Source organism: Oreochromis niloticus, linkage group LG18 (genome assembly GCF_001858045.2).
Source record: "Oreochromis niloticus isolate F11D_XX linkage group LG18, O_niloticus_UMD_NMBU, whole genome shotgun sequence".
In the NCBI taxonomy this organism is placed as follows: Eukaryota; Metazoa; Chordata; class Actinopteri; order Cichliformes; family Cichlidae; genus Oreochromis; species Oreochromis niloticus.
In genome coordinates this window covers 18,089,298-18,117,243 of record NC_031982.2, presented here as the reverse complement: position 1 = coordinate 18,117,243, position 27,946 = coordinate 18,089,298, and the positions used below count along the sequence as shown (strand labels likewise).

The following is a 27,946-nucleotide window of genomic DNA, read 5'->3' as shown; positions in this document are numbered from 1 at the left end:
ATTCTAATTAGCAGTTTCCTCGAAGCTCAAATGGCATCTCCGGGCGAGTATCAAGGGCAGGGCGAGGGAAAAAAGGGAGAAAGGGAGCTAAAAGGTAGATGGCGGGTGGTAGTGGTGGTGGGGGGAGCAGCTAGAGAACAATTCCTCATCTCCGTCTGTCAGAAGCCATCTATCTGAGGAAGTGAGGCCGTTTCTGATGGGAGGGAGTGTGCTGATACGTGTGTCCTCCTGACCCTTTAATAATTTCACACATCAAAGGGAGCACCACCCGGCAGCTGGCATACCAGAGAGAGGGGCTGCAGGAATTTGGAGGATTTTCAGAGATTTGCTCGTCGAGGCCCAGAGTTATCTGAACCCACAGGGGAAAGAAAAAGTAAAGTAAAAGCTCAATGATATTTTTGATCCTATGAATATTTGACATTCATGCTGCAGTAGGCTGCGTGCTTGAATTTGCTCATCTTCTATCGTTGCCCTTGTTGTTATTTTTTCTTCCGCTCCTGCCTCCAAGGCTTTCACAATGCCAGCCAACAGCTTAGTGACATGGTTTTTTAAGTAAATGACACTCGACGGGGTTTTGCCAATAAGACTGGATTCTGTTACTGGTACAATGAACCTCGAGTCTTTACACATACCCCACTGGGCCTGAGCGATAGAGTTCTATTAAACACCATGTAATGCTTCTCAAATGTTGCCTATGAGTAATACATCTCCCCCTCTCTCAATCTCTCTGTCGCTTTCCCTTTTACCTCGGCCATCTCTCAGTGTTGGAGGTGTGTGTGCTAAGCACCGACGGGCAGGTGCAAGACTTCAGATTTCCACAGACGAGCAAGAGCGGAATGACTCTTCAGCTGTCTTCCAACACGGTGAAAGTCAACAGCAAAAACGGTGAGACAACGTCACCGCAGCAGAAACACCTAGCTGATCAGATGGTTCGATGGTAGTTCATAACCATGTCCTAATTCACATAGTTGTTTTCATTTGGGTAATTAAGTTGGGATAATGCCTTAAAGTGATTTTACGTGCTAAGGCATTCTGAATCGGATTAGTAAGACATTTGTGAAATATGCTCATTGATTTATTTATTTTTTGCCGGGAGTTACAATATGAGTCTCATGCACTGCACTGTATGGGGTAATATAATCAGGAGGTTATTAGCTTAGCTTAGCATAAATCCTGGAACGAATTAGCGATGCTAAAAGGCAATGCTCCTTGGATATGGGTCAACAAAAACAACAGTTGTTTAGGTTTTATGTGTTTGTGCATGTCTATGCTGAAGTATTGCTTGACCTGTTTGTATTGAAAGTTTGTTTTTGTTTTTTTTTAATTATATGTGTTATCTAGGACTGCTGGTTTAGCTTACTGGGCTCATGCAGAGGCCTGGGTTCAAATCTGCCCCAAAGGTTATTTACTGTGTGTCTTTCTGCCAGTTTCTCTGTCTTACTTCTGCTGTCCAATCACAATAAATGCTAAAAGCCAGTGGCCATTTTAGCTATTTGCTATTCATGGATAATTCAGTTTTTGTGGACATAAATGAAATGTTATTGTCCTGAAATTAAAACTGTCGGATGCTTTCATAAGGTGTTAAAGGTGCATAAAGGCTTAAAAACAAAACCTGTTACTCGGTGGTTGCTAGGAAGCATGATAACATCATAATATCTGATATAGATAAAAACCAATGACTACGTAAAAGACTTACGCGGGCCTAAGATGTTCCTGATGATCTTAGGAGGAGTTTGTGAACAAACAAACACACACACAGATCTGAGATTAGTGATCTAATCTCAAGATTTTGATATTGCGGGGAAGGGGGGAAAAAAGTGTAACGATCACTTTTGCAGAAAACAGAACTTTTGCTAAAAATGTTTAAGAAGTTTCTGGTGAGGTGGAATACTAAAGAGGACTTTCACCCAGGAGATTGGGACTCTTGTTCTATGCATAACCATAACTTACTGCCTCATTATTTTTAGTCTTTGTTTGATTTTTGCATTAATGTTGAGGTTTTCAGTTGGAGTATTGTTAGGCTGAAGCAACCAAACTACCTGGTCTAGATAAAGATCATGGTTTTGGTTAAAAAGCCCCAAAGGCAAATGTCTCCCATGTGCACCTGGCTTTTAATCTCTTATCTTTTCCCAGTGACATGGTCGGTTAGTGGCAACAATGGACATTAATTATGATGTTGCTGGAGCAACGCAGCGAAAGCACATCATTTTGCAATGAAGAGTCTTAAGGTTGCCATTAAAAATAGTTTTAAAAACATGTAAAACATGAAGAAAGTGGATCAGATGTTTCATATTTTAAAATTCATCTTAATTATCACTGTAATGAGTAAAGCATAGTGCGCTTTGCAGCAGTTAGACAGATGAGTTGTACACCTCATCTGTCTAACTGGCTCGACATCCTGTGTGTTCATTGGCAGAGGCACCGGTTTTAACAATCTATATATTTTATATAAAATGCAGTGAGCCGTGTTATTTTTCGGGAGTGAATTATTACTGTATGGTAGATAACTGTTAATGCTAATGCTGTACTTCTTATTGTTTGCCATAGGTGTAGCCAAGCTGGTATTTGTACTCTACAAGCACCTGGGTCAGTTCCTCAGCACAGAAAATGCCACATTGCGGGGAATGGGAGACCTGAACAAACACAACCTCTCTCTCACTGTCAACTCCCACATCCTGTCAGCCTCTATTACAAAGGAGTCGAGCCGTGTGTTTGTGGCAGACCCCGTGATCTTCACACTGGAGCACCTGGATGTAAGCCTCCCTCTGAGATTTACCCTGACCACACTATAGAGCCAGGCTGTCAAAAAACAGGATAGACCGCGATACCTTTTACAGTAAAGGAGAAACCGTGTGCCGTTAGTGATGATTAGCAACATTTTGAGCTTTCTCCTTCACAAATAATTGATTACATTTTTTTTTTAAATCGAAAAAAAGGAGAAATAAACACGACTGACGTGCTTCAACAGCGCATATTCATAAATGTTTCATTTTTTTCCCTCTCTGCTTTCGTGTTTTGCAGAAAGAACATTATTACAATCCCAACTGTTCCTTCTGGAATTACTCAGAGAGGAGCATGATGGGATACTGGTCCACTCAGGGTTGTAAACTGCTGGAAACCAATAAGAGCCACACCACTTGCTCGTGCAGTCACTTGACCAACTTTGCCATCCTCATGGCTCATCGGGGAAATGTGGTAAGTGGCCCTCGCCTTGTGGCTCGCTCGAGCTATTTTTCTGTCTCAATTACTCGTTCTTCCGTCTCACTTAAAGATTTGTGCACACGCGGCAAGAACAAGAATGGCATTTCAGTGGAGATAATTAGATTATAGCTGGAGGAGAAGGTAAGGGCAGGGAAGAAAGGGAGAAGTGGAGAAAAGGCAGCAGGGCTGTCACTTTAAAAGTGCGAGTTTGTGTCAGGAAGTGCCATACCATTATCAGAAGTAATTATGTTCTACCTGTGATCCGTGTCTAATATTCCTCTGTGCATATGTCTCAGAGAATCATGGGAAACAACATAACTTCAGCTTTAACTTGTGTCTCCACCCCTCTTGAAGTGGTGTTGGACCCATTTGGTCGCGAAATGCAATTACAATCCAATTACATGATAAATAGCATGTGCAGCGAGGACCTAGCCAGTAATAAATGTAGAGGATAAGTTTGTGGTTTGTCTAATAATACGTCCCAACTCATGAACTCTATGCCTGTCATCTGTCTTAACCTCAACCTTAACCACAGCTTGAAACCAGAGCCCTGAGGCTAGGCTTAGCCCCACCAATTCCCTACACATCACCTCAACTGTAACTCCTGCCCTCAATAAAATTACAAATATCACAGGAGGAATTGGCTCACTTTGAGGCCACCATGTCCTTGAGTGATATTTTTTTATGGTCGTGTCTGCTATTTTCACTTTTGCCAGGTGGCCGTCTTGAAATGCGCTCAGTTTTGGACCTCCTGAAACGCAGCGTGATTCAACCGCAAAGCGAGAACGCGGATGCCACATGTTCACAGCTCTTTTTGTGGCATTTTTCTGTTGATGTCACTTTCTGCAACACTTTCTAGTGAAACTTCATGAGCTCTAATGAGATTAAAGGATAGTTGCGTCGTTTTAATCAGTCAAGTTGTCATATGAATACCAAAACATGTTGTGGTGGCTCTAATCATTAATATCAGCAAGGTGATGCGACTTTCCCAGTAATAAGCGAGGATTAAACACTCCAGAGATTTCGATTCAGTGACAACATACAGCGTGCATGTGTGTCCCCATTAGGCCGGCACAGCTTCACTCATTACGTGCTCAAATGCTGCCCATTATAATGAGAGGTGCAAAGTTTAAAGTCAGTCCGTGCTTTCTCTATTTCTCTGCAGAGGGACGGGAGCGTGCACGAGGTTCTCCTTACTGTCATCACCAGGATGGGCATTGCTGTGTCTCTGGTCTGCCTGGCCATCAGCCTCTTCACCTTCTGCTTCTTCAGAGGTCTGCAGAGTGACCGCAACACCATTCACAAAAACCTGTGCCTCAACCTGTTCATCGGCGAGCTTCTCTTTCTTGTGGGCATCAACATGACAGAACCAAAGGTACTGTGGAATTGACTCTGCAGAAGGTTTTAATTTCACACTACTGATTAATAGTCTCATCTGCTGTAATTAACCTTTTGTACGCCTGAATTTTCCCTTCAGTTTTCCTTTGAAGTGGCAAACCAAAAAAAAAAAAATCCACATTAGATTAAAATATCATATTTCTATTAGGAGTCTGCCAGTGGTAGAATTTAATGCAGATATTAAAAGCAGGAGTGCGCCTTTTATGGCAGCAACATATTTATTTGTAATCAAATATTCTTCCTGTAATTTAATCACAGATGTCTGAAATTATTTATGTTTTTATTGAGGTTTTGCAAACATGTGACTGCTAACAATGGGATGTTAACTTTTGCAACACTTTGGACGTGTGACAATCATGGTGACAGTGTCCCCCAGTTTCACTGGCCTAGAGGACAATCCGGGGCCATCTGGCAAACACCGAGTGTGAGGCAAAAATGTGTATTAGCAACTTATTGGCGAGTGGTTAATGGACGCTGCTGACAGTCACTGGGAAAGTCGGTTGCTAAAGATCCAGTTACACAGGGCTGGAGGCTGGTTAATGACCCGCCCCCGGCTGTGAGGAAACTGGTTGTTGAAACTTTGCCTTCCTTTGCGTCGAGAGCAAAACTAACACAAGAGGTTAAAGGGTTTAAACCAAAAAATTTAAATATAAAAGCTTTTGGGTAAATAAAAGGCTTTGTTTAGGAATTATTTAACCATTTTATTATTTTAAGGTTTAGGTTTTGGAACATAACTCTTCATATCATTTTAAGAGGATGTAAAAATTTAGTCTGCTGTAAGATTTCTCTAGAAAATTCAATTTAAACCAAGTTTGCAGCTGAAAAATCTGCTTTCATGAGTGAGGAGCGGTTTTTAATAGAGCAGTTTGACTTGGCTAACTGCAGTTGGCCTGCAGATTTACACTGAATCAGGTCCACAGTCAGATACAGCTTAATCTGTCTCTCTCACACTCACCTATCTCAGAAGTATTTAGATTTATTTAACTTTTTTTTTTCCTGTTTCGTTTACTGGCTCAATAGGGGAAAAATAAGAAACTGGTTGCTTGAGAAAAAAGGTTATTTCTCTCCTGGTCGGTGATTGCTCTGGTCTCACATTGCTGCGGTTGCCTGTAGTTTTCATGGGAGATGCCATCTTGTCTGCAAACACTCATTAACTAAAAGCTGAACGGCGGTGAGACTTGGAAGAAGCTCGACACAAACTTGAAATGGAGAACGTTTGCCTTCAAAGCAAAAGTTATGCCTCAGCTAACACAAGGAGATTTTTGGTGCAGCATCCTCTTTGTGATCGATTTCACCTGACAGCCAGCAACCACACATTTTTCACAACCGCTCTTGAGCAATGTGCACGTGACATCATGCGAGAAACCTCAAGGGATACTTAGAGATCTGTGGAATCTGTTACATTTATAGGAGGAAGATGCAGATTTTTAAATTCTAATAAAGTGTGAAAAATGAGCATTTGAACTATTTGATCGATAGAAAAATGAAAGTACCTCCAAACATCTGATTCTGATATTTATGAAGCTGATTTGTTGCTAGATATTTCTTTTATATAAAAAGACTAAAAGACATCTTTACTCGCTGAATATGTAGCTTCTTAATTTCAAACTTTGACAGAAATGTGTATCTCAAAACATGTTAAAAAGCTTAATCTTTGCATCAATTAACATCCATCTAAAAGATAAAGGTAATAATTATCAATCATTGCTATGCTTTTAGCTCTGGTTTGGTCTCCACTGACTCCCAGTGAAAGTGTTATTACGCTGCTAAAAGCGTCACTTCATCATTTATTATTAGTGTGCAGCATGTATTTGGCCTTACTAAGGCACATTTCTGATCCCACAAATCACAACAATAAAGCTGTGGACTAAAAAACAAACATTTTCAGCTAAAAGATGCAGAAATCTGCTAGCATACATCTGCAATCATCTAGTCCTGTCTTAATAAAAATAAATAACTAGACTGAATTCAAACCATTCTTCTAAACCTTAAGCACAAACATACAGATTTGTGTTAAATACTATAGACAAGTCACTGTTGGTAATAATGAAAAAGGGAAAAAAAATTTTTATTTATTTATTTATCTATTATTTTCAGTACAGCAAAAGGGTGTGTGGAAAGTGCTGGCAAAAGCACAAGGTAAGGTCACCATCAGGAGCTTCCGCAGGTTTAGCAGGGTAAGGTCGACCAGGTCAGCAGTGTTGTTTTGTAGTATTAAATTACACATTTATTATGGTTGCTTTGATTGGTATTATGACACTCTGAATTCCTCTCAGACCCGACAGCAGAAAGCTGACCGCATGAATAAACCTTTCCAAAGCAGCAGGGAGGGGAGTGTGTTCATCCAAGGCGCAGGGTTTAGTAAAATTAGCTCTTTCACTGTCCTTTTACCTCTGCATGTAACGTCTGCTTGTATTTTCTCATCAGCTGGTCTGCTCCATCATCGCTGGAGTTCTCCACTTCTGCTTCCTGGCCGCGTTCGTGTGGATGTGTTTGGAGGGCGTGCAGCTGTACCTCATGCTGGTCGAGGTGTTTGAGAGCGAGTTTTCACGCAGGAAGTATTACTACATGTCTGGGTACCTCATCCCAGCCGTGGTGGTGGGCATCTCAGCGGCCATTGACTACAGAAGCTACGGCACTCAGCGGGCGTAAGTGTGGGATCTTTGCAGAGGCTTTCTTCCCGGGATAAATATCACAAGCTTTAGTCCTCCCTTCTCCCCACTGCGACACACCCACACAGCATGTACTGTATGTGCTAATGATAGTAATATCACAAAGAGTAGTCCACCTCTGGCCCCCTGGCAAATTTACAGCCTGTCATTGCTAAAAGAAGAGGCTGTGAGCAAAGCAGCTGCATTAATGAATGTGCTGGCTAGCTGCACTCGCTCGCTGGGTTTTTAGTCTTGTGGATGTGGATAATTGCCGCCCATGTCAGTTAAAAGTTTATGCACTCCTCTGCTGGTCTTCATCCAAGCAGCAAGCTTTATGATTTGTAAGACGGCGAGTCCTCTCTAATTTATGGAATTTAAGTAAACCGCCTTTTTCAAACTCTATTTTCCATTCTGTTTCCCGGTGATAAACGCGGGCCGAGGTGCAATTCATTCTTAAACTGTCTACATTACAATGTTTACTGTTCTTACATACACACAGACATCCCACATTTGTAGACATTTGCAGACTGTGAAGTCATGAGTCCAGTAACCACTGGCTTTTACACTGCAGCTTCTCATGGCACGAGGCCAGCACTCCCTTAAGGTCGGGTTTTCTTCCTTGCGGTCAAAGGAGTTTCTATTCTGTTGCTGCGGCCTATCATGCAGCCGGCTCTGCTGGGCTCCGATCAATGAGAAGCAACTTTGTTTTCACAAAGAGACGATTTAATGAACTGAACACCACCTTTTGCACCCTATAGATGCTGGTTAAGAGTCGACAACCATTTCATCTGGAGCTTCATCGGACCTGTAACCTTCATAATTGTGGTAAGTTGTAAATTTGTGCACGCCTGTGATAACTTTTTGTTCTTTGAAAGAAAAGCTCGGAGAATAGTTTATAGATTTCTCTCTCTCCGTCTGTGCTGGCAGCCTCTTAGCTCTGCTTTCTCAGATCAATTTGCATGAAAGGAAAGTGGTCCCATTATAGCTGACACGAGGACATCAGTGTCCACTCAGCTATGAAATCCTCTGAAATCAGAATTGGTGAGCGGCAACAACTTGAAGCTGTTTGGTCCTTGCTGTACATCTAGAGAATACTCCCCTGCTGCAATCAGGAGGAGAAATCGTTTCAGGCATGAAGGTCATTTGCTCAGTGGGAAAACAAGGGTGATGGTGGCGGGGGGTGGGGATGGGGTGGTGAACATGGAAGTAATGAGTGGGTGGGCCAGACAACTATTACCACAGCTCATAGCCCTGCTGAGGATTATGACACATCCCCAGCCAATCCTAGAGCGCGGACATCTCCATCTTCACCTTTTAATATTTCATGCACGGCGCTGGGTGTTCGCCATGCGCATAGACACATGAACAAAGTGTGCGCATGCACGCATTCAGCATGACCTAAGCAGACCCAGCATGCTTATCCATATAGGCGCATATAGTAACACACATGTAAATCTGTCCATAGGCTGTAAATGCACGCCAGACCTCGTGTAGGCAGCCCCTGTTATATGCACTTTATTTGGCAGGGAAGTACAAATTTTAGATGGCACATGCAGTTCGCCTCATCTTTCTGCAGAGTGCCCCCTTTACTCCATTCCTCGCTGTCTGTCCGTCTGACTGTCTCATCGTATCTGTGTCACCACTTACAGCTGTGTTAAATGCATCTCCAGCCTCTCGACTCAAGCAGACGTAAATCGGCCCCTGTGGCTGGGAGACAAAACGCGGCATTACTCTAAGCTGTGATCTAAAAGCCTCTTTCTGTCTTTTTAGCCACTCCTTTTTCTTCCATGTTTCTCCCCGCCGCTGTTGTTGGTTTCCATCTGCGTTCCACTCACAGCCTCTTTGTTTCCATTTAGGACCCTGCTTTTGTTGCCGTCTGTGTCTCGGGATGCGTTCACGCGGGATAATGACGGGGAACTTGCCGCTGATTTGTGAATGAGAATTGAAACTGAAATATTTGATAGACTGGAGAGCACTACATCTCGATCATTAGGGGTCCGTTTTATGCCAACTCGTGCCTTTTATTACCCGCCGTGCACGCTCGATTGGGTGCACTTGAAAAATGCACGCCCGGAGCAGGTTTTTGAGGGTAGAAGTTTTTCATGTGATAAGACTCCGGATCCATTTTTTCTTTTTTGTTTTTCGTTGAATATTAACAGAAGTACATTTCAAAGGTTGAATGTGGTATCGTGCCAAATTGAAGTGCATCTCCTCCCTTTCCCTTTGTGGCTACAGGGCCTGCAGTGCTTAGAGAGAGAGAGATAGAGACATCCTGAAAGCATCGAAACCTTTCTGGATGTATGGCTTGAATCACTTAAATGTTTTTTTCCTGGCCTCGGTGAAGCTTGTTTTTAAAACATGACATTCAAACTCTATACTTTCCCCTCTAGATATAACTTTTTTTCTCTCTCCCGGCACTCTTGCCCGCACTATATTAGATCTGTTTCATCAGATATACGTCCCTTATATTGTGGATTTGTACTCTGTGTTTGGAATCAGCTGTAATGACAAACATGAGGGAGAAATTTCGAATGTGGCCGATGTTGAATATCGGAGCTGTGTGAAGCAGACCAAGCTGATAACCTCTCACAGTTGTTTTTCCTCTTTGAAAGTCAATGTACTTTGTGATCTGCACAGAGGCATTAAATTTTCATATTCCTCTCGGTAAAGGTGTGTTTGTGTTGACACACGCCACGGAGCCAGCAAGAGAATAGCTTCAAAAAATATTCTGTTTGAAAACGTAAAACGTTAAGGGGGCTGTTTTCTGCACTGACTATTTTTTAATTTCAATATTTCTATTTGCATATATAAAATAAAAGAAATCAAACACAAGGGCAGCGTGCCAGTAAAGGATCGGAGTACTTGCTGCATTCGTAGGTGGTAACAGCAGGAATCACATGACTACCTAAATGCGTTCTGTTAACCCTTATGTGACGTCTGTTTTGACAGGTCAATGTCATCTTCCTGGTGGTGACCATGTACAAGATGGTGAAGCATTCCACCTCCATGAAACCTGACTCGTCCAGGCTCGGGGGTATAAGGTGAGGGGGGCGGGGGGGGGTGTCACTCTAGTCGATAAGGAGGCTGAGCTGTGGCTGCTTGCTGTGAGAGTGTGTGTGTGTTTGCTGAGCGGGGGGAGTGGGAAGAAAAATAATATGCACCATTACTGCTTTTGCCTACCTCCTGAAATTTCAAAAGCAGCTTCTGACCTACACGTTTATTTGATTTTCTCCTCTCTTAAACCCGACCAGACCAGTAATTTTCCCTTTAGATTTTATTTCAGTCCGTAGGTGGTGCCTTTTTAGTTCATTTTATGATTTCTGTGTTTGCGCTACGCTGGGGTATATTGCCTTTTTTTTTTTTATTTCTTCATAACTGCAATTCTGACCTTTGTATCTTTGTGCTCCTGTGCTGGCATAGTTTACAGGCTTCTTTGAAAGGCGGATTCAACCGCAATCTTTGCAGATTTGAAGTTTTAAAACAAGAAAAGGGGGGCCTCCGTGTTTTCGTTTCCTGTCTGCTGCATTTGGTTGTGAAAAGACGAAAGCCTCTGACCGTTTCTGTGCCTGGATTCTTGCTCAACAATATGTTTGAGGGCAGGCCAACATATGTTACGTGGGTGTCTGATTCAAAGACATTCGCTCTGATTTTGGTCCAAACCCAAGAAAAGGCATTGAACTGGACTGGTTTTTGGATTTTTTTGCACAGAGAAAGCTCACATTTATGGATGCTGGATTTCTCACATTATAATAAGTACTCAGTAGTCATTAACTGTTATCGTCCAACTTGAATCTGCTATGAATTTGGTCTCTGACTCAAATTTAGGAACTTGTTAAACAATGAAATAATATCTTCGCTGCAGTAGACAGCAAGCAGAATTAGGCATCATTTTCAACATTGTTCACTGTGATTCTTCTCCCACCGACATGCCGTTGTCCCATTTATTTCCAGGCTCATGGTATCTCTCTGGGGATGCCTTCCTTTTCTCTTGTGTGTCAGTAACGACCAGGCATCGTCACTGAAACTGACTGTCGAGTTATCTTATATTCTGGAAACCACCAAGGAAAATCCTGCTGTGTTTGCAGTCTTGTTAGACAACAATTCAGAGGAAGACCAAGGAAATTTCCTAACTGTCAGACAGTGAACGTGCGCTGTCTGCAAAATTTGTATCAGCATTTTTACACTTTGCCACCACTAGTGCAACTTGTCTACATGCAAAGAAAAAGGTGTTTCAAAAAGGTATTGTCCAGGAGTGGAGAAGCAGTGAATTTGTGATTTTTGCTGTTTTAATGTTGCTCTTTCCTGTCTTTTGCAGGTCATGGGTGTTAGGAGCATTTGCTCTACTTTGTCTGTTGGGGCTGACGTGGTCCTTTGGCTTGTTCTTTCTCAATGAGTCCTCTATAGTGATGGCTTACCTCTTTACCATCTTCAACACTCTGCAAGGGATGTTCATCTTCATCTTCCACTGCCTGCTGCAGAAAAAAGTAAGATTTGTCCTTCTGTCTCTCAGATATGCTGTAAAATAGATTAACAGTAAGGTGAAAAAGTGTTTGCCTTTTCTTAGTTTTTTTGCAAAGACAACCCGAGTTAATACAAAATGCAGTTAAATGATGATTTCATTTATTAAGGGGAAAAAAGCTATCCAAACCTAGCTAGCCCTATGTAAAAAAAAGTAATTGCCCCTCATTAAATCATGAATTAACTCTGATTAACCACAATTTTTTGGAAAGCAGAGTTTCACTAGAATTTCACTAGCCTCACACCGGCCTGATTACTGCCAGACCTGTTGAATCAAGAAATCGCTTAAATAGAACCTGCCTGACAAAGTGAAGTAAGCTAAAAGATCTCAGAAAGCAAAACATTACGGCCAGATATAAAGAAACAACAGACAAGCAAAGGCACTGACATCTATCAGTCTGGCAAGGGTTACAAAGCCACTTCTAAGGCTTTGGGACACCAGTGAACCACAGTGAGAGCCATTATTATCCACAAATGGAGAAAACTCGGAACAGCAGCCTACCAAAATTACTCCAAGAGTGCATCGACGGCTCATCCAGGAGGTCACAAAAGACCCCAGAACAACATCTAAAGAACTTCAGGCCTCAATTGTCTCAGTAAAGGTCAGAGTTCATGATTTAACAGTTGGAGTGTTCCAAGAAGAAAATCACCGCTGACCAAAAAGAGCTCAAAGGCTCGTCTCACATTCGTCAAAAAATGTCTTCATGATCCCCAAGACCAAGGGAAGATATTCTGTGGACCCCCGAAAAATACTTTTTTACAGAAGGCTAGGAAGGTTTGGATAGCTTTTTGTTCTTTAATAAATAAAATCACAATTTCTATTTACTTTGGTTATCTTTGTCTAATTTCTTTGATGATCTGAAACATGAACATGTGACAAATATGCAATATTTATGCGGGAATTTGCTTAGTCACGATAATTGCACTCCCGGCATCTGTGTGGGGATGTAGCTCAGTGGTAGAGTGTATGAGGCCCTGGGTTCAGTCTCTGGCATCTCCACATTTTGTGGCTTCGGCGTGTTGTGGTTTACTCATTTCCAACCACAGAGACAAATGGCCTTTGCGGTTGAGTCGGAAAGGGCATCCAGTGTAAAACTGCCAAATCAAACATGTTGAGTTACCTGCTGTGGTTACCCATGGTGAATAAGGGAGCAGCTGAAAGTAGCTTTTAATTATCCAACATTGTGACAGCTATGATTTGGGTTGTCTTCTCTCATTTTGTAAACTAAAGGAAGAGAATTACTTAAATAAGTCTATTAATAAGTTTTATTAATAATTAATCACTCTAAGTGATTAGTTGATTGGCAGGAAATTAGTGAGGAGATATTAACTAATTAAGTAATTACACAGTTGGTTTATAGTTACTTTTTTAGGACAAATATGAACAGCTTGTTGCAGGTTTTCAAATGTCAGGATATTTTTTTGCCTTTCTTTGTCCTCTATGGCAATAAATTAATTTGATTTTAGACTGCTGGAGAGACGGAACAATACGTGTGTTAATTGTGATGTATAATTGTCCTTTTTTTAAATAGAGGAAAAATTCAGTAATTTTTTCCCCTGCTTTTATAAAACTTTTAAGCTAAGATTTGCCTGCTTGTCACTGAATCTAAAGTAGATTTCAGGTGTGGCTATTTGTATTTCTTTATAGCAGCATTTCCATGTTTTTTTTACTGGTATTTCATATATTTATACGTAGCAACACTCATGTCAAAGTGCTTTCTTGCTACAATATTGCAATATGCTGCTGTTTGTTATTCCTGCCCTTACACATATGACATTTAAACTGCTGTCAGCTGGATGGCATTTGATAAAGATTTGGGATTTGCATCTCTCATGAGAGGGTGGGTGTAGACGGGGGCTGCTGTCTGTGTCTGTATGCTGAGTCTGTCCTGATCTTTTATTCCTCTGCAGGTACGCAAAGAGTACAGCAAATGTTTCCGTCAGTCCCAGTGCTGCGGGGCGCTGCCGTCTGAGGGTTCCCACAGCTCAGCCAAGACAGCCACATCTCGATCCACGGCCCGCTATTCATCCGCTACTCAGGTACACGCCAGAGAATCTGGCATATTGAGGTTTGGGATTTAGAGAACTGTACCTTAAAATGGACTGCACCACAGAGATTGAGTAATTCATTAATTACTGAACGTTTTACGGGCTTTTCATAAAGTATTTTTCTCTACCTTTTCGTGCTTTTGAAGGCCAAAATAAAACAAAGTATTTAGCCCTGTTTTCTTAAACATATATAGACTCCTAAGCCATTTTTAAGACTGAGCTACAAATGGCCTTCAGGCTGAGTGCTTCCATGAGTACAGAGAAGGCGTGAAGTTTGAGGGACAAAGTAAAACACTCTTATCTTTTGATTGAAAATATAAAAGTGGTGAAAAGGATTCTTAAACGCTAAATTCACACTTTCTTCTGTAAAGCCGAGCTTCTCTACAGAGGTTGGACATTGAAATAGAAATGTCACAGAGTGCAGTACTTTATGTCACATTTCAGCTTTCACATTGTAGCTTAAGTGTAGCTTTCAGATTGTTGGGCTGTGTAATGTTAAATGTTAGTGATCAAAGGATGGACTTGAAGTTTTCTTGTCGCTTGTGTTAAGAAATCTTTCCTTTTTAAAATCCCGGAAAGACATTTACACACAGTGCTTCTTTCATATGTGTGTTATCGTGGCCATAGGTAGACCCTAGTTGAAAATTGTAAAAAACAAAACAAAAACCCAGATACATGCATGTGGTAATATCTTCCTTCTTGTCTTTGTGAGAGCTATCTTAAGAGCACCTCTGGGAATTTGGCGGATGCTCCTGCTCTTAGCATCTGAAGAAAAAAGAAAAAAAAAAAAAGCTGCTCAGGGCCGATCTCTCAAATTACAAACCGTAAGACTCTCAGCGTATCCATTTTTGGTTGGATCAATAGCACGTGAAGGGCTTTGTTGTACCCGAACACAAACATGTCATCAAGCGGTGAATGAGCTGGATTTTTTTTTTGTGTACAAGTGCAGGTTTGAAGCACAAACTCGCATAGCCACTCAACCCTTTGGGGCAAAAAAGCCTTCAATAAAAGTCGCGCCGTGTTGAGTCCTGATCAGTGGCTGCCTTTTTTCTCAACCCAGAGCCGCATCAGGCGGATGTGGAACGACACTGTGAGGAAGCAGTCAGAGTCCTCCTTCATCTCAGGAGACATAAACAGCACCTCCACACTCAACCAGGGTAAGCAGCCATCTCTCCTTCGCCACCGCCAGACGAGACACATACGCCATTCTCTTTGTGATGGAGCTCTGAATTCACAATAAACACTTCAATGGATGCGGCCCACGTGGCTATGTGGCAGCTCAGAAAGGAGTAAGATAAGACCCGATTTAATGCCGTCGTTCTCTTAGCGCCAGGCAATCAAAAAATAGCATTAAATGTTACTTGTGTATCTTAAGTTCAAGAGCTTTTTCTGCTACGCTCCTGCTCGCCGGGATCCTCTGAAAGTAGGGGAAAAAATAGTGACAGAAAGGAGGTGTGATATTTAGTCTGGCATAAAAAGTTATAGACGAGGACTTGAGTTCAAATAACGACCCTGAGCGGAGAGACTGACTGCGCAGCAGCCCTCTAAATCATCTTCATCCTGGGGTGATTGTCAGCATGAAAGCAGGGGAGGGAGACGAGCAAAGTCAGGCTGAGGTCAGAGCAGGGTTTGGACTGATCCCAGCATCATGAAGCTCAGGCTGCAGACAGTGCCAGCACAGATTTGGCTCTAATTCTCAATTAGTTTGGATTTATTTTTATTTTTATTTATTTATTTTTTTAGGGGATGGTTATTGCATTCCTAAAGATATACACAAGCATGCTGAGGATGATGGGGATGCTGTGACATGGTCACAGCGCGCCACTTAGACGTGTTTCGTTTTCTGTCTCAACCGAACGAGTTTGTTTAGATGAATTAGTTCCATATAAACACAGCAGCTGATTGTGGAGCTGTGCTTTTTTGGTTGACACTTGTCGCAGTAATACTGTTTGTCAGTTAGATCAGATGACTGTTTGGATAATGGTTTGCTTTGACCGGCGTTTCTATGGCTGCCTTGTCCATAATAGAAGGCAGACGGATCGCAGGCTGTAAATCTTTTGCAGTGTGAGATTCTGGACAGTGAACGTCAGCTCCGTTGTTTATGTGGACAACTAACCACAGACCATGAGATACAATGACTCAGGCTCTCTTCTTCAGCTGCTTTTTCCACCCCTCCTAATTTTTCTCCCTCTCTGTCTCTCTCTTCCTGTTATTTCAGGGATGACTGGCAACTACCTCCTAACTAACCCTCTCCTTCGAACCCACGACACTAACCCTTATAACAACCTTCTGGCAGAAACCGTGGTGTGCAACACCCCCTCTCCACCGGCTTTTCACTCCCCAGGTGCACATCCGCCCTCCACCTTTATTCTTATGCAATTTATCTGCTTTTTTGTATTGTTTTTGCTTTTCCTTTTATTTTCAAAGCAACATTATGTTTCATTCAGTTGCTCATTTTTAGATGAATGACAAACAACTTGCAACTTGCAGCTAGAAAGCCTGCTAATTTTAATGTTTTATCTCTTATAAGTGGAAAACCAAAAGGTTAGCTTAGCTTAGCGTGAAGAGCAGGAGGAAAAAAAGCTTACACTCTAGCATAAAAAACTACCCTTCATAACTACTGTACAAGATTAATTTTATTTACACTGTGGGTACGACTGCTATGGCTGATGGGTGGATGTCGACACACGAGTTTGGTTTAACCATAAATGTAGAATCTATACTTATAGAGCCTATGGCGGCGCTGTCCCAGCTAAGTTAGCGTTAGCTATAACTTATCCCCATATGATCACTTTTTGCTCCAAAATAAGGCAGCAGCCTCCATAGGGCTTGTTTTACAGTACCATGTTTGTGTCTTTTTGTGCTACGCAAAAGGATCTGTAACCAGAGCAAACATACTCGTGTCCTCCCAACATCACATAGTTCGACATGGATGACGCTAGGCGTAGGTTGAATGCTAATTTGTTGAAAAGTGGGGCGGAGGATTGAAGGGAGCGACAGCAGCTTTAATCAAAAGTGGGAGAAGTGCAAAAAATGAATTTGGATACATGAGTATATATTTCATTGGTATATATTTCATGAGTATATATTTCATTGGTATCATATTTGCTACATCTGGCATTTTCTTTGATATTTGCACATTATTAGTCAATGAAATTCAATCCACGGGACTTTGTACAGGACAGACTTGACAGGACAGGGTTTCCAGTTTTCAAACAGCCCTGAGGTTATATCCATCTTTTAACTACAGTCTGTGGTATAAACAGATGGAAATGGCTAGCTTAGCCCCGCAAAATGATAAGAAAATCCACCAACCAGCAAGTGCAAGACTTAGTAATTAACAGGTTTTATCCTGTCTGTTGAATTTGTGCAAAAGTGTAAGAACAACAGGTTTCAGTCTTTGTGGCAAAATAGTCAGCCCGAGTACCTTCAGTGACAAAATCAATCTATCAACACTTGGAAAGCACACTAATTAACGCTTTCTATCTCATTTGTTTAATCCATACAAGAACAACAATTTGCCACTTCGGGGCAGGTCATCTGCCGGCTCTTTCTTTGATCTGAGCGGTTCCCAGGCAACGAGCGGAGAAAGGAAGTTACCGGTTAAGAGAGAGTTAAGCAAAAGTTCTTGCATGTATAATAATAATTTCAGATAGCACATGTCTATCAGAGAGCTTTAGGGGTGCCTGTAGCCAGATTTTGTTTTCTTTTAACAGAGCTGTCTTAATTGTTTACCCCTGCTTCCCGTCTTTATGCTATTCTAAGCTTGCCCTCTCCCAACTGCAGCTTCATATTTGAGAGACAGATACCGAGAGTGGTACCAGTCATCTCATTTAAGCCTCTGCCAGAAACGATTTCTCAAAATGTCGAACTGTTCCATTAAGTCTGTTTACTAAATTCACCAAAAACATGGAAACTGTTGAGGTTGCGGTTGTGACACAGCATGAATGGAAATGTTGAGAATAATTACACAAGGTTTAGCTTTGTTCTTCTTCATTCACACCTTCTCTGTATTTTTGTTTGTTCTTATCGAGGCAATTTTCTCCTTTGTAAACACAGAGGGAGATAAACTCAGAAACGTCAATGCTATCTTATCTCATCCACTTAGCAGTCATAAGAGAATTGCCCTCTCGTGAATGCAAGGTTTTTGGTGACGATTCAGATCGTTTATACCATTTACGAGCGACGTACTTACACGAGATCTTTGCATTCTGTTTAGCTAACTTAAAGAAAAGCCCGAGCGTAAATCGTGTTAGTGTTTATGGTGACCTAGTTCCTCACTGGCAAAGCAAAGGAAACCTAATCAAAGGGGAGAAAGCAGAAGCACATGACGCAATGCGGGCAGAGTCACAGCTCTCAGATATTCACACGCATTTGATGATAAAAGAGAATATTTAAAAAAAATACAAGCTCTATGGCAAAAGTGTATAAGGAGCAAGATATGCAGTAACATATAGCTTTAACATGCTGCGGCTGCTGCTCTCGTTTTGTGCTGCAAACTGGCTTACAGCACAATGAGTGCACTTCACACTTAGAGATAATGAAGCAGGGTTGGGACCATAAAATGTCTGTTCAGGAACTCAAAGACATTTTTGTGATATATATTTTTCCCCTGCTCTCTGGAGCTCTGCAGCAGCGAAGCAGCTCAACACAAAACTGTGTGAGTGTGTCTGTGTGTGTGTGCAGAGAGCATTTGCTTTATTGGCCTAAAATGTTTACCTGCTTAATCGTTGTTGGATAATTGCAGGTTAACACCAGAACAGAGCAGGCAGATAAAAATGGCAATATTTAATTAGCAGATCATTTTGAGTCCAAGCTTAAATCTCCACTTTACCTGTAGAAACAGTTTATATCCCACTGCAGAGGACCGCTTTGCTGAGTTGTGTTTAAACACGAGAACAGCAGAAAGTAAAAAGACAAAAAAATAATAGTAAAAGGATGTAAGGATCTACATATGGAAACTAGTTTGTGGAGAGAAGACAGCACTGCGACACACAAATGTCAAATCCCGGTGTGAAGATCACCATCCAAGGATGAAATAAGTGCCGAGAGAATGTCAAGTTTAACTCGAGCTTATTCTAAATTTCGCCTGCTAGAGTCATTACACTTAGCTCCTGCGAAAAAGATGAGCATGTCTTTTACTATAAAGTGTATTAATACTCAGTAATACTCCACAGATGCTCATCCGGTGCAGTAAAATTGGTAAGGAGAACATCTTGGATGAATCTCTGCTGGAAAGCTTCCCAGAGTGCAGCTGTCTCTGTGTCCAGTTGAATTCTGTTCACATCATTTCCCTCCCTCACCCACTCTCCCGGTAGACAATACCTGTCTGCAACGAAATCGCCCAGCTGAGCATAAACAAATGCAAATCTGGAAGTCGGGCCTTTTGAGAGAACTGTCTAATAATCCCTCCACCATTACCACCACCGCCTTTTTTGTGCCCTTTTGCACCCTGCACTCTTTTTGCTGTTTTTTTTTTAAGGAAATCTCTTTGATGTTGTTTTCAGAGCTTTTTTTTTTTTCAGTTACCATCATCATGTTCTGACAAGTTTGAAAGAGTGCAGTTTCCCCCTTTTCCCCTTTTTATGTGTGCTCGTGACGACACAGCCGTCAGCCTACGAAATATCACTCGCAGTCTACCCAGTAAATAAAATCCTCATCAAATCAAACCAGCCCCCTCCTCCCTCCCTCTGTTTTTTCCACATCCATCCTGCTACTTGAGCTTAGTCACAGGGCTGCACAGAATAGGAGTAATCTGTTGTGTGTACGTCTGTGTGCGTGTTTCGCTCATGTAAAATTGATAGATGTACACTTCAAAAAGGCGAAAAAAATCTTGTGTTTCTCAGAAAGAAATAGTTTCATCAGGAAATATTTTCTTTGACTTCTTCTTTTTCTTTTTTTTTCTGTCAACTTTCTTTCTTTTTTCTTTTTTTAAAGACTGCTTGCTGCTGAACCCTTTCACCTGCTGAGTCCAGGATTCAGTTGTCCTTGATTTGTCCTTTAGCTCGCTCAAATTGGTAAACAAAATAATTTCTCCTTCTACGTCCAGTGATTTAAGCAAAGCCTCTGCACTAAACTCGAGTTAAGCGCAAGGACACAATCCCAGCTGGGTCAACTGAATCCGGGCTGGATGTTACGAGCTTCCACTTTTTTCCTATTTGAGTGATTTTATTGTTTCTGCTGCAATTGAAAAAAAGCATCTGTTTTGCTTTCTTTGCAAATCAGCTGTTCTTAGGCCAGGTAGCCTGAGCAGACACACTTGATGTGAGTGGTGGCAAAGTGAGTCATTGCACCCTGCCTGTGTGTTGTGGTGTTTGGGGCTTGTTGCTGTGCTTGTGGGGCCCCAGTGCAGAGAGGTGATTGGCCATCTGTGTTTGACATTACTCTTTTGTTATGCCCTCGTTTCTTTATTTTTTTTTAGTTTTTCTGGAATGTTTTACTCATTGTTAACGTCACAGCACTTCCTCATCAGCTTGTACTTCTTTCTTTCTTTTATTCCAGTTTTCTTCTGTTTTCCTGCTGCTTTGTTTGTTACCTGGTCATGAGCTACCTAATTACATGTTGCTGTACTATATTTTTAATTTCTAAGCCATCTTTTGTTCTCATTTCTTCAATATTGTTCAGGATAATCTCTTAGATTGGCTTTAATGATATTCAGCAGTAATGAGCGTGGACATGGTGGGAAGCTAATTGGGTTCTCCTTTGAATTTTAAAAGTTTTCTTTTCTCTTTTTTTTTTGGCATTTGTTTAAAATTAAAATGAATCGAGAGATCAAAGAGTACAAGAGTAAAGTGTCCTGAGCAGTATCAAGCACATGTGGATGATGTAGTGGAGACCGTCTTGTTCTGTGAAAAGCTGAAACTTTGCGTCTCACCTGCTCATTTCCGCCTTTCTTTGCAGGACAGCAGTCTCTGAGCAACAGCAGGGACATCAGTGCCATGGACACCCTCCCCCTCAACGGCAATTTCAACAACAGCTACTCCCTGCGAGACGACGACTATGAGGCCGTGGGCGTTCGAGCCCCGGGTGACCTGGGGGGCCTCAACCTGGACGATGCCACTTTTGAGAAGTTGATCATATCCGAGATTGTCCACAACAACCTCAGGCCCCGCGGGGCTCCCAAAGGTCGCGATGCTCCACGGGAGAGGGACAGAGTCTTGCCTCCGCAGACCAGGGTGACGGTGGACCGGGGCGGGGGTGGGAGCGGGAGCGAGGATGACGCCATCGTGGCAGATCACGCCGATGCCTCATCCCCGCAGAGAGGGAGCGGAAGAGGAGGCCATGCAACCCTGGAGCTGCTCCTGCACCCCCACCACAAGGAGGTGCTGGAAGCCCCTCTCCTGCCCCAGAGGACTCACTCCTTGCTGTACAGCTCCCAGAAGGCCCCCAGGTGCCTGGAGGGCCAGAGCAGCCATGGCTCTGAGACTGTTACCGCAGAGGAGGACATGGGCTCCCATTCACCCAGCAACAATAGAGACTCCCTTTATACCAGCATGCCAAACTTGAGAGACTCCCCCTCGCCTTCAGCTTCGCCATACCCTCCAGAAGAAGAGGAGGAGGAGGAGGAGGAGCTCTCCCCCTCACCTCAAAGCGAGAGCGAGGACGCGTATCACAAAAGCATGCCTGAGCTCGGCGACGCGCCGCAGCCGCTGTCCTACTACCACATAAACCGGGGCACCAGCGACGGGTGCATCATCCCACCCAACAACGAAGACTGTGCGCACGACGGAGAGGCGCCCGCCGACGGACAAATGCAGCTCATCACCAGCCTCTGAGCGGGCGACGCTTTGTTTGCACAGGTTTTAGCAGGACGGGTGCATCGGAGAGAGCCGGCGAGCCTGGCTCCGCGCTTCACACGCTCTTTCTGTTCTTTGTGTCAGGACAGGAAGTGAAAAGTTGTTGGGTGGGAAAAGGAATGAATGAATACATGACTTTTGCACACAGATCTCATTAACACACAAAACACATCCCATCTGAGGCCAGACAAATGTGGACTGTGAAGGCTCTGCTGTTGGACTAAAGAGGAGCAGAGAATGACACGTAGGCCGAGATAAATCTGGCATTTCTGTTGTACTGCGAGAAAAATCGAAGAATAAGAGTAAAAAAAAAAAGAGAAAAAAAGGGGGAAAAAGTACTCTAAGAACTATGAAACTCCTGACGTATTCCTGGGGGGGCTTTGAAGAACCGGGGTCTTTTTAGTCAAGAAGTGCAGAACTAGAACTAGTGTGGCTCCACTACACAGTCAGGACTGTAAAGTTAAGAAACCACTAATTCAGACTCAGGCCTTATATTTTCTCTATTGCACATTTAACTGTTGTCAAAGTAACAGCTGAAAAAAATATATTTTGCTGTACCACTAGTGTAAAAAGTGAAATTAAAAAAGGAAAAAAAAAAGAAGAAGAAAGGCAACCATTCAGTAGTTCTTGCCCTTTCAATGTTAATAAGATTCTTCAGACAAGGCTAATCAAAAATGGTGGAAATGTGCTTTTCCTCTCACACTTGACTTGTTGTAGTATGTTTGAATATGAGAAAATCATAAAAAAAAAAAATTTTGGGAGATACAAAATCCATATGAAATCATCATGCTCACGTCTCTGCTTGTGAAGTGCTTTTTGCTTTCATGAATGATGAGTTTTCGCCAGTAGTTAATATTTGTTAACACCGGGCCATGCACAGATTTGGAGTAAAATTGGATCCTCGTGTAATTTATTTTACTTGAAAGAAAGAAATTGTCGGGTTTCTGAGACTTTTTTTTTTTTTTTTTTGATGCGACGTCGATGCGATATTGCAGTTTTTGAGGACATTTCATCCTTTGACACGAATTAATTTATTAATTATTCCAAGAAAAGTGTTAAAAAACAAAAAAAGAACATGGTTGGGAAGTGTGAAAAGTTGTTGCAGCACTGATTAGGTTCATTTTATTTCTTTTTGTAAGAGCCCATCATCAGCTGGTATTTAATTCAACTCCTGTTTGATATCAAATAAATGTGAAATTTTTTCTTGTTCGCAGATGTTTGGTTGCTTATTCGCATTGAAGGTAAAACCCACAAAAAAGACCAAATCTACAGACTCGTTGGTCAAAAAACAAAGCATTTTTATCTTTATCAATTTTCTTCTTCGCGTAAATGGGAATAAATTGTGGATTTGTGTGGAACTATTATCTTGGGTGGATTAATGCACACGTGATTTGCTAGTGACGCAAAAGCAGAAATGACTAAACCGTGAGCTTGTAACTCGCGTGTCTCAGAAAACTTCATATTGTGTGTCAAATATAAATAAATTCATGGGTCACTTTATCATTCATGGCATATAAAAAACAAAAATCCCCCTTTTCCATCCACACAGGCATTTTCGCAGCTGCTTAACCAATTCAGGGTTGCAGGGGAGGGGCTCAAATCTGTCCCAGCTGCCACGGAGTGAAACCCATTTGAACAGGTTGCCAAGCTATCACACTGTCCCCCTTTTTCACTGCATAAAGAATCAAATACTCTGTATGTTAACTGCATTAATTATCTCTTTAATACACTTTGTGCTGGCATTTGTGTTGATGCTACTTTGACACGGCGCTCCCTGATGGCAGCATCCTCACACACAGCAGGATAGTGCCCTCAGTTGAACCCTAGACAACACTGGAACGTGAAACACTGCAAAGTGCCCACAGTCTTAACCCAGCCTCCAAAAAAATCCCCCAAATCCCAATCAGATCGAGCAGCCGTGGCCCGACCCCACCCTGCAAAACCCAAACACCCAAAGGATACGCTGCCAGACACCACAGGAGACACCCTGGAGCTCCCGCGTCCAACACAGACCTGCTCTGTTGGCAAGAAGGGGCATCGACACAATACTAGACAAATGTTTTGCATTTGATCAAAATCATTTGTAAATGTGCAAATAATGTGAGTGCAACATTCAATCAGCATCGTTCTAACAGTCTGATGGTTGTCTTTCTACCCAGAGACTGCATGTTGTCTGATTTTTAGCCTTTCAGTGCACACAAAAAAAAGAAAAACATCTCCTTTATGTGTGTCAGCCATGATGTTCTCACAGCAAGATGTTGTTGTCTCTGTCCTCATTCTGTCTCTTCTTGCATCTATGCTTGCATCTCGCAGCTTTGTACGGGACGTTTGTTGTCCCACCGTAATGCCTGTCTGCTCCGTGTCCAGCAGCAGCATCTTCGTAAGCAGAAGCTTCGTAAAAAGTCCCCCTGTGGTGTAAATCCGTTTTGGGGAAGAAGGAAAAAACCGAGCTAAAGAGTTGCAGGTGTAATCTAAAGTTGACAGCGTGTGATAAATTGCAGTCACAACTCAGAACTAATTGAGATCCATCTGTTATCGCTTCTTTTTATAGCAACACCAACTCGGTTAAACAAAATGAAACATTTGCGTATGGGAAGCTCCTGACAGTTGGCTCGAACGGGTTGGAGGTTATCCAGTGAGCTTGTTGACGTGGATACATCTGAGAGCGTCATTAGAGAAGAAGTTTAATCTGTCAGGACCACGGATCCTAAAGCAATACGTCACTAGATTATTTTCTTCTCTTTAAATTCCACTACTTAATGAGCTGTGCTGCAGGAATGAACTGCGGATTCACAAAGCTGCGCCCACTATCGCGGCCATTTAATGATTGCGCCAAAGCAGATGAGGCTCCGTGGCCTGTGTAGTTCTTTTTGTGGGCTTTATTGACCAGAAAGAAACAAAAAAATAAAAATCAGCTCGAGCTTCTGACTGCCACTGCAAGAATACGCTGTGACAGTAATTATGCAAGTTTAACAAGACGTGCCATAATCATTTTTGATCATCCTCTGTGTCTAAATCATTCCATGTGCCGAGCTGCTGCGCATCATCTGAAGAGAAGACAGAGTGGATGAGACTCCCATCATAGATTTAGCAAATGTGGCATGCAGTTTGTCTTTCATCCGTGGCTTTTCCAGCTTGAACTGACCACACACATACACGCACTCAGCAGACATACGGTCCGTGCAGTCGCAGCAGGATCTGGGTGGTGCACTTTATTAACTGGAGCTGGGTGCCAGTAGGCTGTCGGGAACTAACACGGAGGCCAAAGCAAAGCTCTGAGTCCACCGTGGCTTTCTGTCTTGTTGTTTGAACATCGGCCTCTCGGTTTACACGAGGCCATCCAAAAAGCCCCGCGGGAGACACCGAACCCATCTGCAAGTCATCCAGAAACTCTGCTTCCTTTCACTTAAGACTCAAATTAAATGCAAAGTTGATGACCTGCTCGCGGTTCACCGGGAACGAGTCCGCACCCTCTGCGAAAGCCGTCTTATGATAAACGCCGGAGAACCGACGTGACGAGCTCGCAGCGGGACTTCACACGAGACGAACCCTTAGGGACAGGCACGCGTGATGCAACTGCGAGGATGGCTTCCCCGCCTGTGTTTCATAACAGGCGAAATTGAGATGAATGGGTGTGCTGAGCTCCCTTTGCCAAGCATAAGGCTCAGTTTTGCATGATGCATATATATTGGTTCATTATCACTAAGTCACCTGTGCTCTGCATTAGCTCTCTCACCCCATTATCTTAAGGAACATTGGATTTTGAAATAGAACAATATATAAATGATCCTGTACTTTCAGGCTGTTTGTGCTTGTGTGCCTGCATGTGTTGGGGTGGGGTGTGGGGGGGTGTTCTTTATACAAAGATCAGCATTTCCCGGGCACTCCTTATCCTGCTGCGATGATTTCCGACCATTCATCCTCTTCAAAGATATTCCTTCCACCTTTGACTTTTCATTGAGCTGCTGACATTACCATCTCTCATTATCTGATTATATTATGATGCAGCGTATTAGCCATGCAGTGTTTGTGTTGCAAATGAAAAAGTTGTCAAAGTTTGTTGGAGATGAAAGTGCTTCATTTATCAACTCATCTTTTATCTGTTCGTAGTCAAAGCCCAGCTTCCATGGGGCAGTGGCAAATGAAGGCGCAATAAGGCTCAGTCCGAGAAGACATTACCGTGTTTTCATTTGGAACTGTTTGATGTTCCAGCCTCTGGTGATTTGGACATTATTTCATGTCCATCATCAAAAAGACATCAAACAAGATGCTGCATTCAAAATCAGATCACAGAGCCTCAGCCGAAATATGGTGTGCTTGTGTGTGTGTGTGTGTGCACTGGCTGCCTATATACTGTATATTGTGTGAGTACTTAGAAATGAGGTACATTTTTTTTCTTAACAAATTCCCCCCAAAACCTTTCTCAGAGCTAACATGAATAGGATGTTTACAGAGCCAGCTTTTTTGACCCGCTCCACCAAAGTCTGTCTTTTGGAAAGGAGGGGGAAAAAAGCATTATTATTAAAATTAAAACACATTCTTGCAGACAATGTTTATATTCTTGGATAGCAATCTTTGTTCTTTAGCTAGTGCAGAAACTATGCATGATTATATTATCGCAACCACAATGCAGGAGGAGAGTTGTGTGTCCTCGGGGCCTCTGTAAATGTACAGCTTGCATTCCTCCACATTTCACTGCTCTGCAGCATGAAGATAAAGAACATCTGAACCGCTCCTGCTTCTGCTGCCACCCATCCCACCGAACAGCGCCGCACCGCCTTGGCTCACTCAGCTTCTCTGTGTGACACAAACCTGCCTGCAAAACAAGGCAAAATCAAGCTGCCTTGCATTTTTATGCTGGTGGAGGATAGATGTGAAAGGTGTGTTGAATAAGAGTGGAAAAAAAAGAAAAATCTGTTTTTCCTGTGCAGTTTATGGCACTTTAACCTGTGATTAAGCTGTGATTCTCTTTTTAAAATTTTTTTATTTTAGCCTCTTGACATTTCTAGCTTGTTGTTTTAAAGCTTGTTAGAAAATTACCACAACTAGCCCTCATCAGTCCCAGCAGAGGCCCATTTAAATGAAATATGGACTTTCACTCAACTTTAACAAATAAAAGCTATTATGAGAGATTAAGACTTTTGGCTTAAAATATGCTCAAGAGTCCCTTTTCCTGGGTCTGGCTCAGAAAGCCTGTATATAATTTGCAGGGAAGGAAAGAAATGGAGTGTGTTTCAGACCGAGTCAGGGAGGCTGAAGAGGAGAAAGCGAAGGGGAGCGATGGTGAGACAGACGGCGAGCAGCAGCAGTCTAACATGTCAGAAACAATCTGAGTCTGAGCCCCGCAGTTGTAAAACTGTCATACCTCGTAGGAAACACCAGCAGTGACCTCAGAATTGGGCTAAGGTAGCCTGTCACACCCATTATATAGTAAACACTCTGTAGAGGGCTGTGTTTTTGTTGGGTTGTCTCCCTTAAAGTAATATCAATACATTCCCGGGAGGCACAAACACAACACACGACTGCCATTAATCAAACAGTCAAGAAAGGAATTTTCCCATATTTAAGCAATTGGTCCCACATTTTTTGGCCATTTGAGACAAAACATAATGATTGTAATTATTTTTTATCTTTCTGTTTTTTTCTTTTTTAAATCTAGGACTAGAAAGGTGAATGTGTGAGAAAGCATATCTCGCTGGAGTTCAGACGTGAAAAAAATAAACACATTTTTGAAGATAAAATGTAGCCGATTCTGCTGTGTGTCCCAGTTCAAAGTGTCGTTTGATTTGGCAATTCAGAGAAACAGTATTTTCAAAAGACAGCACAGAGAGTATGGAGGACCAAATCTGCCAAAATCTCAACCGAATAAAATGCTTGAAAAATAAAAATGCGAGTGTGAGTTTGTGAACAACTGGCACAAGGTTTACCCTTTAATGCACTGTGAAGGACAACCATGCATGAATAGGTCCGAGGGAAACCATATAGGTGAAAGTATAAAGAAAAAATAATCGATTAGGAGAACTGAAAAAATAAATAAAATAGAAAAATGCAGGAAAATTAATGCAAAGGTAAATAATGCAGAGGCATATTTTATGTTATAAATGACAATAAAGACAAGATTTTATTAATGCATACAGTTATTTTAAAATAGATTTGTTTTTAATTATTAAATAATAAATATAATTCATGTAATAATTTCTACATTAATTTGTTTAATTAAATAAAATTTTTTACATCATGTTTAAGTCAAAATTAACAGCTTATTATCTCAAAATGTCAACTTCATAACTCAAGATTTTTAAATACTAATTTGAAATTTCAACTTACATTTTT

The 27,946-nt window shown here is 42.0% G+C and overlaps 1 protein-coding gene across 12 annotated transcripts in view; it reads left to right on the top strand.

Moving 5' to 3' along the window:
• adgrl2b.1 (adhesion G protein-coupled receptor L2b, tandem duplicate 1) overlaps positions 1-22,826 on the top strand; it is a 90,951-nt gene extending 68,125 nt beyond the window's left edge. For 5 of the 12 annotated variants that reach the window (XM_005476385.4, XM_013270386.3, XM_005476384.4 and 2 more), the window contains 12 exons: positions 763-885; positions 2,548-2,753; positions 3,022-3,195; positions 4,367-4,576; positions 7,027-7,247; positions 8,009-8,075; positions 10,200-10,291; positions 11,566-11,734; positions 13,680-13,808; positions 14,878-14,974; positions 16,036-16,161; positions 20,718-22,826. In XM_005476385.4, coding sequence (XP_005476442.1) covers positions 763-885; positions 2,548-2,753; positions 3,022-3,195; positions 4,367-4,576; positions 7,027-7,247; positions 8,009-8,075; positions 10,200-10,291; positions 11,566-11,734; positions 13,680-13,808; positions 14,878-14,974; positions 16,036-16,161; positions 20,718-21,592 — 2,489 coding nt within the window. In that variant the 3' untranslated portion in view covers positions 21,593-22,826. Of the gene's footprint in view, positions 1-762; positions 886-2,547; positions 2,754-3,021; positions 3,196-4,366; positions 4,577-7,026; positions 7,248-8,008; positions 8,076-10,199; positions 10,292-11,565; positions 11,735-13,679; positions 13,809-14,877; positions 14,975-16,035; positions 16,162-20,042; positions 20,097-20,717 lie in introns of all 12 variants that reach the window. The other 7 variants (XM_005476387.4, XM_019348198.2, XM_005476389.4 and 4 more) reach the window with 6 other exon arrangements.
• The last annotated feature ends 5,120 nt before the right edge of the window (positions 22,827-27,946 follow it).